The sequence below is a fragment of the Colobus angolensis genome, unplaced genomic scaffold (assembly GCF_000951035.1).
Source record: "Colobus angolensis palliatus isolate OR3802 unplaced genomic scaffold, Cang.pa_1.0 Scaffold314, whole genome shotgun sequence".
Classification (NCBI taxonomy): domain Eukaryota; kingdom Metazoa; phylum Chordata; class Mammalia; order Primates; family Cercopithecidae; genus Colobus; species Colobus angolensis.
The window spans coordinates 2,134,780-2,151,300 of NW_012116422.1; the positions used below are offsets into that span (position 1 = coordinate 2,134,780).

General features: G+C 51.3%; 1 protein-coding gene across 1 annotated transcript in view; it reads right to left on the bottom strand.

The window, feature by feature from the left end:
• Positions 1–16,521, bottom strand: part of FSTL4 (follistatin-like 4) — a 662,587-nt gene that overhangs the window by 39,045 nt on the left and 607,021 nt on the right. The window contains exon 7 of the mRNA XM_011951100.1: positions 14,446–14,612. Within this exon, the coding sequence (XP_011806490.1) occupies positions 14,446–14,612 (167 nt within the window). The remainder of the gene's footprint in view (positions 1–14,445; positions 14,613–16,521) is intronic.

Here is a 16,521-nt window from a genome sequence, read left to right on the forward strand (position 1 = left end):
TGGAAACTCTAGCTGTCTCCTGGTTTTCCAGAAGTCCTGCAGCTGGGAGAGAGTTCCTTTCTGCCTGGCCCTTGCTCAGCAAGAACTGTCTGCAGGGGTGAGCCATCCCGGGCAGCAGCAACCCTATCTTGTCTTCACATGGTGGGCCCAGAGCCCTGCATCTGTTTAAGGCCTTGTGTACCTGGTATCTCCTCCACGAGGCCTGGTTTGAATCCTTCCCAAAGCACATGCCCTCTCAATTTCAAGCAGCTAGGCCCGCGTGTGCCCCCATTTAGCTGCTGCATGCTTGTTTCTCAGGCCCTCTCAATTTCAAGCAGCTAGGCCCGCGTGTGCCCCATTTAGCTGCTGCATGCTTGTTTCTCAGGGATCTTGCTCACCTGATGAACAGCTCTGTGTCTGGAGGCCAGGCCTTGTTGAGAGCAGGGCTTAGCCGATTTTCTTAAGGGGCCAGCGAGCAGGTATTTTTGGCTTCATGGGTAACACAGTTTCTGCCAAATACCCAACTCCGCCATTACAGCATGAAAATAGCCTTCGTGACATAAATCAATGAACGTGGCTGTGTTCCACTGAAGTTTTATTTAAAGTTGGTGGCCTGGATTTGGCCCATGGGCTGCAGTTGGCCTGCCTGTGGTTTAGATCCCACCTCAATCCCAGAATGATTTCAGGCTGCTTGCAGAGATCTTGGTAACCCAAGGGAAGGGAAATAGAACTAAGGGGAAAATGGGGCAAACGAAAAAAACAGGGCAGGAACATCAGAGAGCACGAGGAAGGGCAGAAGCCCACGGGTTCCACAGGAAATGGCTTAATAAGCCTCAGCACTGTTATCTCTGCAGCCTCACACGATGGGGTCTTATTGGGCCAGTACATAGGGGAGGGATGGGAAGGAGGGGCTTTTGGCTGCATCAGAGTTCCCTGATGAGCACTGGGCACCAAGCACTTGCCCAGTCAGCTTCCTTCCCTTTTGCAGACCTGTGCCCAATGCTGGCCCTTCCAGGCACCAACTATAGACATGCCAGGGATTGGAGTTACCTACTTTCTACAGAGAGCCCTCATCAGGTTGGGCCTTGGCTACCAAACATCTCCCAGGATATGGTGCTCAGAACTGATGGTACAGAGAAGGCCCAGGCTCACTGATGAGCAAGGGGGCTGTACACTGTCATCGGCAGGGAGTGATGGGAACTCAGGAGATCCAGGATTTAGCTTGAGCTCTGCCATTGACCAGCGTACCCAGTCTCTCGGGGCCCTGGCTTCTCCACCTGTAAGTTGTGGACAATATATATGGTCTGTCTGCCTTATGTGGTGTTAGGAGATCCAGTGAGAAAATGCATGTGAATGTATTTTTGAATGTGGGGTGCATGATATACATGGGGGATGTTATTTTTCTTGTTATTATTAGCAGAAGATGTAAAACTCCTCTTGACCTCCTGGAGTAAACACCAAATCATCCTCCTGCCATTCTCTGGCCCTGTCTGAGCTCCCTTTTCCCACAGAAGCACACTGGAGGCAGGAGAGAAGGCCATGGTGGCATGAGGGCTAAGAGCAGCTGAGGTCAGCTCCCTGGGTCTTCCGCTGATATTCATGTGAGCTCCTGTCCCTAAAACGCCAATGTTCTCTCTTGCTCACATTCCAGAGGGCCCGGCCACAGTGGTCCCGAAACCCCTTAAAGACACTTTCTGGGATGGGCACGGTGGCTCATGCCTGTAATCCCAACACTTCCAGAGGCCCAGGCGGGCGGATCACTTGAGGTCAGGAGTTTGAGACCAGCCTGGCCAACATGGTGAAACCCTGTCTCTACTAAAAATACCACAACAACAACAAAAATTAGCTGGGCATGGACGCGGGTGCCTGTAGTCCCAGCTGCTCAGGAGGCTGAGGTAGGAGAATCGCTTGAACCCGGGAGGTGGAGGTTGCAGTGAGCTGAGATCGCACCACTGCACTCCAGCCTGGGTGACAGAGCGATACCCCACCTCAAAAAAAAAAAAAAAAAAAAGACACTTTCTAGCTAATTAGCTGGATGAAGGGGTGCCGGCCCAGAGTGAAGCTTGGGGTAGGGCAAAGGCAGGAAGGTAGATGGTGGGCACATGCAGCCTGCTTGCAATGTCAGGAGAAAAACTCCTAGCAGTGCTCCCAAAGAAGTAAAATGTTGCAGAGGGCTGCGGGAACCCTGAGAGTTTGCTGTGAAACATTTCTCTGCTTCAAAGAGCCTTTTTCTACCATTCTGCGGAAGCCTCCATGATAAAATAAAACATCAGATAGCTGATTTGTCCTGCATCATAACAGAGTCGTAAAAGGTTCACACCTGAGTTGCTTATGAAAAGTTAATGACTAGTCAGTTCTGGGGCCGACTTATTTCTAGTCTAAGCTGTTTCCTGGGTCAATACCTAAGACTAGAGGAAAATCTGTTTAGCTTGGAGTCTCAGCGGCGGGACGGCATCCTGCGATGGTACAGCCATTTCACAGGGAAAAGGGTGGCAGGGCTTGGAAACTCCTCAGCGCCCCAGTTGGCAGGCCTTCTCTGTACCATCAGTTCTGAGCACCATATCCTGGGAGATGTTTGGTAGCCAAGGCCCAACCTGATGAGGGCTCTCTGTAGAAAGTGGGTAACTCCAATCCCTGGCATGTCTATAGTTGGTGCCTGGGGTCCCAGATGGGTCCCAGGGTAGACACCATCCCAGAAGGCAAAAACCAGAACTGCTTGCAGGAAGCCTAGCACTGTGGACCTGCTGGCATTTTCCCTCAACTGCCTTCCTGAGCCTTCACACCCATAGCCCCTTCTCATGACAGCCCTTGAAGCTGGTCTCAGGCCCTGGCAGGCCCTGCCCTCATCACCACCCGTATGGTGTTGCTTACTCATCAGCACCACCACATTCCTCAGGTTGAGATGGGCCCTGGGCTCCGAGGGCTGCCTCAAGGCCACTGTTCCCAGATATCGACCTCAGGATGATACCCATGAATACCAACATATGGTCTTCAAGAGGTTACCTTGTGCTGGGAACTTACACATCACCTTGTATGTATTTAATCCTCAGGAAAAAAACCCTGAAAACCCCAATCCAGAGAACAAAACAAAAGCCCAGTTCCCCAGGGGCTGAGGCACTAGGCTCTCCTTGCAGATTCATTCAGAGTGGGGCCTTCTCTCACCACCTCCACGGTTCCTGCTCTGGCCAGTCGCCACCTTCCCGGGGGATGCCAGGGACCCCGGCTTCCAGCCCGCAGCCTCTGCCCTGAGGCAGATGCATCATGCCCTTCATACTCAGAGCCTTGTTTGCTGGTGGCCAGCCCCTCTCAGACCCTGTCCGCTCGCACGCTCCCCTTGCTGTTGCTCTAGAGTGCCAGACATGCTCTCCTCCTCCCGGGCTGTCTGTCTGGCTCCCTCTCCGGCAAGTCTGCTCCAACCTTGTCTGGCAGCCCCATCTCTGGAGCCTAACCTCTGCCCCACACCCTGCTTGGCGCCTGCTGTGGACCCACTGCTGTGCCGCCTGCTGCTTTCTGTACTTACCTAGTTTGCTGTCTGTCTTCCCCTGCAGAATGTGAGCTCTGCAGAGGAGGGCAGGGAGGCTTGTGCCCTGTGTGCGTGGCACAGTCCTGGTGCACAGTGGGCCCTCAAAAAACAGCTGTGGAGTGGACTGCACAGGGCACTGAGCTAGGCTTTTGGTGGGGATTCTTTCAGTTTGACAGCCGAGGTGCCCACCTGCCTTCCCATCCACTCACATGTTACCCAGCCACACAGGCTCAAAATGAGGCAGCTGGTGGGAAGAGCAGAGCACTGGTCTCAAGTCTCGTCCCCACTTCCCCACTTGTCCCCTTCTCCATCCTGCAGCCCTCGGGAGAACTAGAGGCTCTTTTGCGCTCATCAGGCTGGGGCACGCTGGAATTGACCAAAGCTCAGAGCAGCAGGAAGAGCTGGAAAAGCCCATCACGCATGGATTCCCACCCTCTACTGATGACTTGTGCCGTGCCTCCAACATAGTCATTGAACCTCGCCGTCTGGTTTTCTCTTGCTTACCAAGTACAAATTCCCGCTCCCCAGGAGCACAGACTTAACGCTTGGGCAATCACTCAGGTGCTAAGAGGTGTGTGTCAGCCCTTGGAGGACTTGAGGGGCTGCCGGGTGTGTTACGGCTCTTCTGTGAGCACCTAAGCATCACCTGCCTGTGGCTTCAGCTCGGGGGAGAAGCTGACTCTGTAGTAAGTAAAATAACGTCTCTGGGTGAAAATGATAGGCATCATATAATTATAGAACAAAGTGCATATTGTTTTCTGGATATGAATACCGGCCACAGAAATCAAATTTACCTCGTTGGATGTGAGAAAATTACTTTAACAATTGATTTATAAGAAGCTACATAAAACTAAGCCTGCAATCCTTCCTCTGCTGAATGTTCTTTGAGATGCATCTGAATACTGCTATCAACGCTTGATTGCATCTCTGTACTTGTCTCTTTATGGATGGCTTTTTTTTTGTTTTTTTTGCTCTGATGCATAGAACTGTATTAGCAAAATCAAGGTTCCTTACAGAAATAAACAGATGTCAGATTAGACTATTCTTTGTATTGATGCATATCTGTTTTTTGGGAAAGAGATGATTTTAAAGACCTGGTTCTTGCCTCTTAAAAAGCAATTTTCTAAGTATCTGCCCTTAATAAAGAACACAATTAAATGAGACTTAAGTATTAAACAATAGTTAAACAGAGATGAGATGGGGGATGTTATCACAGTGATCCATGGGAGTCAGGTATAAGCAATATGGAAATGAGCCATCAATACTGAATATTTAGTGACTAAATGTTCAACGCAAGGACTCCAGAGTGATATTAGAGTTTAGGTTAATGATACTGTCAACGTTACAAGTTCAGACTCAGTTTAGAAACAATTATTCAGAGCTTTTCCAAGGTTGCCCTCCTCAGGAGCACCCCTGGCTCTCTTTGTGGGAGGAGGGAGTAAAGAGGGGGTCTCTCCCCCCACAATCCTTCAATTCTGGCTGCTAGAATGCCACTAACTGTAGCATCTCACTGCCCAGTCGAATGCAGCGAACCTAAACACAGAGTGACATGTAGTGCCTTGGTGATGGCCATTCCTCAAACACATCTAGACTTGCCTGGCCCTTATCCAGACCAAGCCAGGACAGCATGCACATGTGGGTGAGCACACACAGGCATCCACATGGACACAGGCAGTACATGCGAACGCACACACGGGGGAAGGAGCACACTCAAACATCTACATGGATACGTGGCACACATGATGTACATGCATGAGTGCACACACGTACCAACACACTGGCTCTCTAGTGCTGAGCTCCGTGACCAACACTGAGGTTACAACGCCATTCACTTCCTTCCAGTCCCTCACAGGATGGACTTGCCATCCTGCAAAGACCTGTAGAACCATCCTCTTTCTCAGAGTCCTCTCAAGAAAAAGAAGTCTCTGCAACTTGGAGCAGTCTCTAAGTAGCTGACTGAGCCCCCTGGAAGAGGGCTGTTGTGGGCAGCTGCATTCAGTGTGAACAACTCGGACTGGACTGTCCTCCTGCCCGTTCCCAGGTTCAGGTCTGGAAGAGGGAGTTGGAGGCATGAGAGAAGCCACTGTGGGGAGAGCACCTGGTTCCTCCAAGGCTCAGGGCATGTGTGGTCCCCGGCTGACTTGGGTGTCCTCTGGTGTGTGCGGTCAGTCTCTCCTTCTGACCGTGGGTGCCAAAGGGGAGGCCGTCATCTCTTGAGGATGACTCATCTCTTTGTGCATGACTGTATTATCCTCAGCATGTCATATGGTTCCTGTACATAACTGGAGCTCAATGAATATTTGCTGACTTCAGGGAGGTGTGTTAGCCTAGCATGTTACCTTCTGGGGAGCCCTGAGAGGAAGAATAGTGAAGAATTCATATTACCCAGGGAGGTCTGGCCTTGCCCTCTTTGGCTACAGGGAGGCAATCTCTAGGCTCTAGAATGTCATGCCTCATAGGGGTCTCTTTATTTGCCTGGGGTCTTTGGGCCAGGTAGTATCAGTTCTGCCTCTGGAGGGGCTGGGGACGAGGGGGCAGTCACGTGGGCAGTATTTGAATGAGCTCCAGCAAAAACTTTGGACACCGAGGCCTGGGTGAGCTTCTCTGGGAAACTGATGCCGTGACAGTGACGTGTCTATGACTCCACTGGGAGAGGAGAACAGAGGTTCCACGTTCAGAGCCCTCCTGGGCTCTGCCCTGTGGGCTTCGTCACTTGGCTGACTTTAATCTGTACTCTGCTGTATTCAACTTTAACTGTGAGTATAACACTTACAATGAGTTTGTGAGTTTTTCCAGCAAACTGTTGAACCCTAGGGTGGTTTTGGGAACAACCTGACTTTCAGTTTATGTCAGAAGTGAGGGCGTCTTCTGTGGAAGAGCCAACTTCAGTTGGCTCAAAAACTCAAATAGGGAAGTTCTGACCTAGTGGTATGTGTGCTGGAATTGCATAGAGGGACAAACCTGATTATCTGGGTATACACAGGTGCCCAGGCACCTGCTACAGAAGGCTCATGCCACAGACATTGCTCTGAACCCTCCACTTGTCCACCCGTAGAGGCCAGAGGGCAAATACCTCTTGACCTGCCAGGACTCCAGACTGTTATGTAGTAGGGGTGGCAGCTAAGGGGCCCTCTGGTGAGGTGCAGGCCTGAGCCCTTGAATGGGGCTTTGGCTCCTTGGCTAACTAGCCTGGCATCCCCAGCTGGGGCGGGAAGGGACTCAGGTTCTAGACTGCACTGCAGCAGTCATCTGAAGTTCCAGACCACCTCATACCCACTGCTTTCCTTTGGAAAACCGGCAACCCTCTTCCTGGGGACCCTTGGATCATGAATCCCCAGGCCGAGCAGTCTCTACCAAGGGTTCCAGCTCCTGACTCTAACCTGGACCACACTCACAGCCATGACAGCTGATTCCTGTCCTTGAGACACTCCAGAGAGGATTTAAGTAAATTTCCTTTTAAGGCTCATTTCGGGGACCAAGACGACTTTCAGTTAGGAATTTTCTCCTGACACGGTGTTCAAAACTCTCACACGTTGCTGGAGAGGGCGTAGACTGGTGCACCTATTTTGGAGGGAGATTTGGCAAAATCCATCAAAACTGAAAATGCACCACTTCCAAGAACTTATCTTACATGTCAACTTACACACATGTGCAAAGAGGTGTGTATAAGGATGTTTACTGCAGTCTTGTTTGCTGTAGACAAAACCTGAAACAGGCTGAATGTGAGCTCCGCTGCATGGGGCTGGGGAAGGGGAGCCCAGGAAGAGCAGTGCTTGGGCATGGCTCCGGGGCTGCAGGGCCTCCTGATGACTCCCTTGTCCTTGCTCAGTGCGGAGAGTGCCCTTGGAGGGGTGGTCTCCAATCTGTAGTGGCCAAGAGAGGCACCAATTGGCCTCCTTCATTGGCTGGGCCTCTGTAGGGAGGCAGTGAGGAAGAGACTCTGTGGGGAGTTCCTGGGCTCTGCACTCAGGGCATAGAAGCTGAATCAGAACCTTCCTGAAGGACCCTGTACCTTGGAGATGGGGCCGGAAGTGGTCACTGAGTACAAGTCAAGCCCTGAGGCCAGGGCTTCCCTTAAGTCTTTCCCCTAAAAGGAGAAAGAGGACCTCGAAAGAGGCACTGAGAAAGCAAAGGCCAGAGGAGACACTTGGCAGGGCAGAGTCACCCCACAAGTTCCACAGGCTGGAGTACCACAGGCCCCGGCCCCCGTATCTTGGAGAGCTCTGGACAACACTCCCAATGGTTTGAACTCATTCAAAACTCAAAAGAACTGGATGTTCAGATGTTTTTGACACAAGCTACAGAGAATTGGCCAAAGCCTTTAAGTGCTTCAAGTGTAGTGTTTTCTAAGATTTTAAAACAAAATGTACCCAAGCATTTAATGAGATTATTTTAATGCAGAGCCTACAACCACTGTCTATCATGGTGCAAACAGCTCTCCATGCTAATCAAACGCCTCTCATCTTTTTACAATGAATTCATGACTGGTTCATATAAAGACAATAAAAATTAAATGAGTCACGAGCTCCTAAATCATTTTCTTTTGGTCTTTTTAATAACTCACTTCCAAAGAAGAGCTAGCTGAGAGTATACGCTTCATTAGAATTATTTGTTCCTGGTTTTATACCATTTAGGTAGGGGGAGAAAACTGAACCTTTTTTAACATATCCTTCAAACACTGCCACAAATACTTTCTTCTAATGGGTTTTGTTTTTCTGCTTTTATCACCGTACTCTGCCTGCCAACATTTGAAAGCCCCAAATAGCGAGATTCAGCGGAAAAAAAAACAAACAAACCCAAAACAAAAAAGAGTGGCTCTTTCAAGTCATTTGAAATATACCAAGTTTGTTGTAGGCCTTTTTGTTTTTTCTTTTTCTTTTTTTAAAGAATACAATAGAAAAACGTTTTCTCTCCCTCAGAATATCTTGCTAAACAATTCCACGTGCTGGTCTCAGAGCACATTGCTTCCTTCCTTGCTGGGGCCAGAGGCCAGCAGCCAGTGAGAATAGGAGCTCCACACACAGGGACCCATATCCAATTTGATACATTCCACTGGGGCCTGGGAACTACAGACAGCCCCACAGCAAAGACTTGGAATTGCTGGGGGCTAGGTATTATGTCCCACAAGCAAGGAACCCAGAGAGCTCTGGGCCAAGGCATGTAGGCGGCTGTAGGCCCATGGACAAGTTCTCCACTCCTCTGAATGACTTAACCCCACGTGCCTCACGGGGCAGGGGTATGGGATGAGGTGATGCTTATGACCTGACTGGCACGGAGCCTGCACCGTGTATGAATGGTAACAACCCTGGCAACAACACTTGTGATGGTCCAGCCCATCAGCCATTACCTGTGACTTTTGGGATGCCCTATCCCTATTTCTGCGGGTTCCTATTCCTTGGCCCTCAGGGTCATAAGGGACAGTGAGGAAGACAGTTACGAGACAAAGGGTGGGTGACATTGTTGAGGGAGGACATGCAGACTAGGTTTGGGGACAGTCACTTCACCCCTCCCTGAGTGGCCGCTGTGCAGTCTGGGTGGTCAGAGAAGCAGAGGGCTGAGGCCCAGAATGGGTTTGCATGTTCTGCTTCTGCAGAAAGTGAGGCAGCACCCCATCCTTCCCAACCCCAATACCTAGAATGGTATTTCCCAATACCTAGAATGGGGGCCAGAGTAGAGAGGGAATGTGTGGATCTGCTTCTGAGATGGGTCTCACCCCAGCCCCCAAAGCCTGGACCTGAGTCCCCAGGAGACAGGGGCTGCAGGGGAAGCTCACCAGGGAAGGGTCCCCTGTGGGGGCTCCACAACAGGGGCCGGGGGTGAAGGCTCCCCTTCTACCAGACACACTCCTGGGGGCAGCCAGGCCCAGGCCCAGGTCATGCAGAGCACAGGGTGCTGCTGGTGGCCACCCCCCCGCTTAGCTTCTGAGGTAGGGGCAGTGGGCTGTGCCTCCTCAAGGACTGAGCTGAGCCGGGGCACAGGGCCAGGTCAGAAGCATATCCAGACACACAGCTGCTTCAGTAACAAAACCCACAGTCAGCCAGGAAGTAAACAAATTACAGGCTGCACTTGTTAGCTCTGGGGAACATGAGCGTGAGCAGACACTACTGATTTCTCATCAAACAAACAGAAGGCGGCGTCATAATCCAGAGAGCCACTGCCAGGAGGGGCTGCAGGGTGTGCCCTGTGCTGCTGAACTGCTGGGGAGTACCTGTCTTTGGGGGCCTTACACGATTCGTCCATAATTCTAGCCTCTGCTCAGTGGTGGACTTGTTTTCCCTCCTGCAAGCTGGGGGGTAAAGCTGAAGCCTCCTGCAAGGCAGTGGCTCAGGTGTCCTTAGGACACATACCAGGTCCAGGCCCAGGCTGAACTTCCTGACAACCTTAAGAAGGCAAAGGCCAGGTATGGTGGCTCATACCTGTAGTCCCAGCACTTTGGGAGGTCGAGGCAGGAGGATCACTTGAGCTCAGGAGTTCGAGGCCAGCCTGGGCAACATAGCAACAGCCCTCTCCACAAAAAAATAAAAAAATTAGCCAGGTGTGGTGGTGCGTGCCTGTGGTCCCAGCTACTCTGGAGGCTGAGGTGGGAGGATTGCTTGAGCTCTGGAGGTCGAGGCTACAGTGAGCCAAGAGCATGCCACTGTGCTCCAGTCTGGGTGACAGAGAGAGACCCTACTGTCTTAAAAAAAAAAAAAAAAGGCAAAGTGAAGACGTCATGAACTGAGCCCAGTTGAGCCAAGGCTCCATCGGGGGAGCCTTGGGTGGAAGCCAGGGGGACTCTGGGGCACTGCTGCACTCCAGATGTGCCGCTGGGGAAGTTAGAGAGAAGGAAGACTCGGAAAACATCAACAAGGCTCCCCTCACTTCTGGGCCCTCTGTTATTTGAACTCCCTCTTGGATGCATGTGTAATCTTAGCCTGGAAAAGGCGCTCCAGACTCTTGCAGCACACACATCTGACCATGTCACTCCCCCATCAAGCATCTGTGCTTCCCCACTGCCCACAGGGCAATTGCTAAGACTCTTAATGTTAACATTCAAGGACCTTTATATTCTAGCCCCAATCTGTCCCTATACACTTCTTTCTTACTCACTTATTCCTGTCTCCTGAAGCCCCAGTCAGAAGGGCTCCATTTCTGTGGCCCCCAGAACAGTTGTTAGCAGATACCTCACCTCCCTGGAGGCTGCAAACAGTGTCTTTGTTCTATACTCTGGTACGGAGCTTGTGACTCTCAGGCACTTAGCAAATGAGTCAACCCAAATGATGACTCTCCATGTACGCCACCTGGATGGGCCACACGCGATTGGATGACTCATAAGTACTTCTGAGAGCAACGTTGCTCGCTGCAGAATCTGACTGGCTCCTTCTTACTTGGCTCCAGGCGAGAGGGGTACATTTACTTTCTGGTCAAATATTATTCTGATGCTCAAGGCATGCTTGATGTTTGCAAGTCAGAAAAGTTTAATTACATGTGTCATTAGAATGGCATTCTGTAATAGCTCGGTGACTGAATTCATTAACAGAATTCTTAACAGATAAGACAAGACAAATTAATATTTTGTTGCTCATGAAAGCTTCTCATTAAGAGAGTAGTGAAAAAGTGATTAATATTTTGTTGCCAATCAAGATGTCTCATACAAACGACAAAGAAAGGAGGCCCACACTCCTTCGTGCTCTGTGATCTCCCCGCCTTGGATTTTGAAGGTCGATCAGCTTCCCCCTGTGCAGGCGTGTTTGGGCATCACCACTGATTACAATGCCGGTGACTGTATTTCATCGGTCGCTGAGACACCTCAGGCCGAGGGACTCTGGGAGCCTCATCAACCCCAGAATCTTTGCTGCAGCAATGTTGCAGTCCTGGGCTGTTCTCCCCTAATTCTTGCTTCGAAAATGCAAGTGAATCCCGATGACCTGGCTCTAGCCTTCTTCAGCCTGATTTCTTCCAAGGGTTGCTTTCCGCACCGTCCCGAGTGGGGCTACTGCTTAGGAGCACCTCTTGTGTGCCAGGCACTGAGCTGGGTCCTTGACACACTTCAGCCTAAAAACACCCATGTAAGGAGGACATCATGCTTTTTCTCCACAGGCTCAGAGGAGTCTAACAGCTCACCCAGAGCTGCTCTGGATTTGCTGGAGGTGGTGGGTCAGTGCCTCTCTCCCTGGGTGAATCAAGGCTGACGTGGACAGTGAGACTTCAGTCCCCACTGCCAGCAGTGGGGGCATGCCAAGGTCCTATCTGCCTGACCGGGGAGCCTCACCTGGCTGTTGCTGGCTGCTTGGTCAGGACTCAGGCTGCAAGATGCTGAGAATGCTATTTAGCAGCAGCAGGAATAATATTAATGATGGCAACAATAGTAATAATGATAATGACAGTGATAATAGTTAGCATTTATAGAATACCATACGTGAAGAGCCTTACATGCATATTCTCATTTAATCCTCACTGGAACCCTATGAGGCTGGTCCTATTATTTATCTCCATTTCACAGAAGGGGAAATGGGAGCTTAGAGCAGTCAAGGTTACTAGACTAGTAACTTTCCAAGGTTCTAGCTAGTAAGTGGCAGACCCCAGGCTCACGCCCTTCACTAGCAAGCTGTGCCGCCTCCTTCCCTCAGGTAGGGGAGGTGTGCCTGTGTTTTGTGTGTTTGTATACATTGGGCTTGGACCCCTGCGGGGCTGGCGCTGCCCTGCTCCCTCGCGTAGGGGTTCTGAGAAGCACTGGGCCCTGCCTATTTGTGGGCTACTGACTCAACCACGAGCAGCAAGTGTTTCCTGGGAGGTAACAAGGGGCCGTTCATCTCTGGTTGCACCCACAATTACCCAAATTGCTAACCTTATTGTAAAAAGTAGAAATGCAATTGAGTTGGTGCTGGAGGCATGTTTGAGGGAGGGGCAAACCACTCAAAGTAATTTAATTAACTGATGGCAAGTACATTAAGTGGAGTCTTGCCTCTGCTTTTATTTCTGATGTCTTTCAATGGAGCACCAAGTAATGCACATAAAATGCTCCCACAGACACAGGTGGACCTGTCCCAGTACAGATCAATCTTTACTGGCCAAGCATGTTTAAAAGCTGGCACTGTACCTTGTGAGCAGGTACAGTGGAGGATATCACACTCACAAACATGTACCCCAACACAGTCCAGTCTTTACAGATAGGACACTGCTCTTTCTTGGTAAGTTCTCAGGCAAGCCCTCACCATCGCAGGCCCAGCAAATGAAGGGTTCTGCCCATCCAGCATCTGTCCAGCAAGCGCCCACCAGGATTGTGCTGCGTTGACACTCAAAGCTGCATAGGATACTGGCTATGTTCACCATGGTGGGAAATCACAAGGAAACCATCCTGTCCAGTGTGACAAGGCTAGGGAAGGGGTACTCCCTGGCAGCACTGCCTGGGGTAGGACCTCCAGAGTGGCCCCCTCTTTCCATCTGCTTCCCCCATGACCCCCAGGGTGTAGCTGAAGGGGCCTACACAGTAGGAGAGGACTAACTTTGGTGGTTCCTGCAGCATTTCATGCTGGGTCTCTCTCCCCACAAGTCTCAGAGTTGGAAGGGACCTTCAAGGTCACTGGGTGTGGCTGCCCTCTTGTGGCTAGCAGCATTGCTGACCACAGTCCCTGCTTGAGCTTGCACATGCCCCTTGGGATGAGGAGCTCCCTCCTGTGGCGGCTCTCTCTCCATGGTAGGGCAGGTTTGCTGGCTGGAATGGGGTTCCATCTAAGGGGCCCAAATTGATCTCCTGTTGAGGTGCACCTTGTGCTAGTCCAACTCATGGGGTCGTACAGCCCGGGTCAGCTCCCTTTGCCCCAGCCCCTACCCCACCACCTTCGAGATGTTAGCAGGAACTGACCATTTATCCCACAGGTCTTTCTTCTTTGGGCAAGCATCCCACTGTGGACCAGCTGCCCTGTCCTGTGCCAACAAGGCTAGGGCTGCCCTCTCTTCTGCCTGAAAATTATATACCTGTTACTGTAACCCAAGACCCGTCAGCTGTCCTGGCAGCTCACTACATGGGTGACATCACTCTGTCTTCTCACATGAACTTCTGGGAAGGCACATCACCTCTTGTGCCAAAGCTGGACCAATAAATATCCTTGAATTATGCCACTTCTTTAAGTCCAATAGAAGGGAAGTATTGCTAATGTTTTTCTTACAGATTAATTCATTGAGGATCAGCAGGTTAAGAAATTACTCAAAGTCACAAAACTGACGTGGGTAATGCTGGGACCCCAACGGAGGCTGCCTGGTTCCTCAGAGCACAAAAGTACCCCCTGATGGCCACGCTAGGCTGCATGAGCTCAGCTGCTTTCTTCCACACAGCACCACTTAACTCATCAGACCCTTGTCCCCTCACCCAGCAACGAATGTCCCCAAGGTAGGTCCCCTCTGGCCTGACCTGGTTTCCCTCCACCTTCTCATCTGGCACCTGGCACTTGTCCTCCAGCCAGCCCAGCCCAGTGGCTCACCTCTGCCCTCCACCCGTTCCCTGCATGCAGCTGTCTGCAGCCTACCCAGCATTAGGGCCCAGAACCTCCTCCTAAGGTAACCCAGGCCGCTGTTCTCTCAGCTGTGGAGCCTGCCGCACTCTCTGCTGGCCTGTGGTCCATCCCTCTGAGCCCTGTGAGCAGGCCCACACAGCCCATTCTCAGGGTCACCTCCAGGCCTTTGCTAATGCAGCCCCGTTCAGAGGCCTCCTGTCCTGCCCATCGCATCCCTCTTCTCTTCGTTAGCCAGACATAGCTACAAGGCTGATGGCCACCATTCATCTATTTTCTGCTGTGGTGGAACTTGGATTTTCTGATACTGCCAAGCTGACAACAGGCTAGAAAAGCACCAAACACGGGATGTTAAACTAAAACTCTCCGGCCCTGCCACTGCCTATGGCATCTTACCCAGTGTACTCTCCCAGGGAGGTGCACTTGAGCTCAGAGTGCTTCCAAGTGACTTACATTGATGTCTTCCAAGTCCAGGAAGTTCAGGGTGAGCCCGTTGCGCTTCCAGATGATTGGTGGCCTCAGGTCTCCACGGACGGCGCAGGTCAGCACTGTGCTCAGCCCCACAGTCACTGTGGTCACACTGACCCTGTCCTCGGGGGCGAGGCTGAGCTGAACCACTTCTGCAGAGGGAAAGGAGGGGGCACGGTCAGGTGCAGGCCCAGGGAGTGGAGTCTCAACTCAAGGTGAATAGCCATGAATTTCCTGGGTGGAAGGGGCCCAGAAGGGCTCCACGGCTCCCTGAAAATTGTTTACAATGTGCTGACTAAATGTAGAGATAGACACTTTTGCTGGGCGATGAGCCAAGACTTAGGTCAAATGCCCAAAAGGCTGTGTGAGTCCAAACAGGTCAAGAACCATAGGTAATGTGCAGGGGACAATCTGAGCCATAGATTTGTGTCAAGCCAAGAATGTGGGCTGCTAAGGCCAGGGGGCCCACAAAACTGAGAGATCGGGGGGAAGGGGTGCGGCACCCTGCTCACAGCTCCGCTGGCCTACTGGAGTCTGGGCCTTGCTAAGTGCAGAGAAGGTCTGCTGAGTGAGCCAACAGGTTTCTCATCCATCTGGGGTCAGTTTGAAAGGTTGTGCTGTCTGAAGTCTGGGGAGTGAACTGGCTGATCTTTGGTTTGTTTCTGTTTGAGGACTCGCTGAACTTTGGATTTGGATTTCTGTTCTGTGACCATGCACTGTAGCTTTTAATTTTCTGAAGCATACTTCAGGCTGCAGAAATTATTGGTCCTTGCCATTTTGCACTTGGTAACTGGCATTAGGACTGATCATTCTTCAGGCAAATGGTAAGAATCTAAGATATTTCTCTGCAATCACAAGTTTTTTGAGATTCTCAGGATTTATGAAAAAATTAATCAAACTCAGGCTGCTTAAATGACCAAATGGGATCAGCTTTGGGGGAGAGTCAGAGGCCACTGATGGGACTGGCTTCCTTTTGCTCTTCTCCCAAATCTGTGCACTCAGGGAGGTTGGGGCAATAGCCAGAGGTGGCATGAGCTGCGGGAGGCAGGCTGGCTCTGGGAGCAGTGGGTACTATTTTGTCTATTCCCTATTCAAGCTTACGACTCTACTGGGACCTGGGGGACCCCAACAGATGTATTCCCCTGAACTGGAGCAAAGCAGAGTTGGGAGCTGAGCTCTGTTATTCTGCGGGATGCTTGTGAGCTGTGACCAGGCAGCAGCAGCCCCGCAGGCAGCACATCTGTGCTCACACGCTCTTGCCCTGGGAGAGGGGAAGAGGGAGGGAAAACAGCCGCAGGTGCGAGGCACAGCAGAGCAGCTGAATTGAAAGCAGGGCCCTGAGGTCAGACCCTGAGCAGCAAAGCCCTCCCTCCTCCACAGACGCTGAGGGGCCCCGCCCTGGGCTCACAAAGATGAACAAGATACGCTAGGTGCCTCATCAGTGGTGTTGGATGGATGGATGAGAAATGGAGAAAATGAAATAAAGAAGTAAAAGAGCCAACAGGCCGGTGGGGAGGGGACAATCACACTCAGGAAAAATGCGACTCGCGGTGAAGGAACCGTCGAGGAAAGATAAGCACCGAGTGGTGGATGCAGACGCAACTGGCATAGTATTTTACCAACATTAAAGTGATGCATTTCAAGTTCCCCCTTAAATCAAGTTCTGCTCGCTACCCTCCCACCTCCAAGTCATGAGGTTTATTGCTCAGGGCAGGAGAGAGAAGGCACTAACTCTGCAGCAAGACCTGGGCTTTGGAGAGGGGAAAGAGAGAGTGAGAATGTGCTAGAATGGTTTAGCTCCCGCCGTACTCTACGGGTCAGTAGGACTCAGACCTCAGCATTCCCCCCAAGAGAAGAGGAGGTGTCCTTTCCTCACCAGATGACCAAGAGGCTCCCCTGGGCCACGAGGCTTTGTGCCGCTGCTCCTGCCACCTGGGGCAACCACATGTGTCTGGGCAGAGCCAGAACCACCTTGGCTCCTGGTACGTAAACAGGCCCAATTTTCCCAGATAACTGAAGCTTGAGAAACTTCAATTTGTTTCATCTGAGTTCTTTTAACAG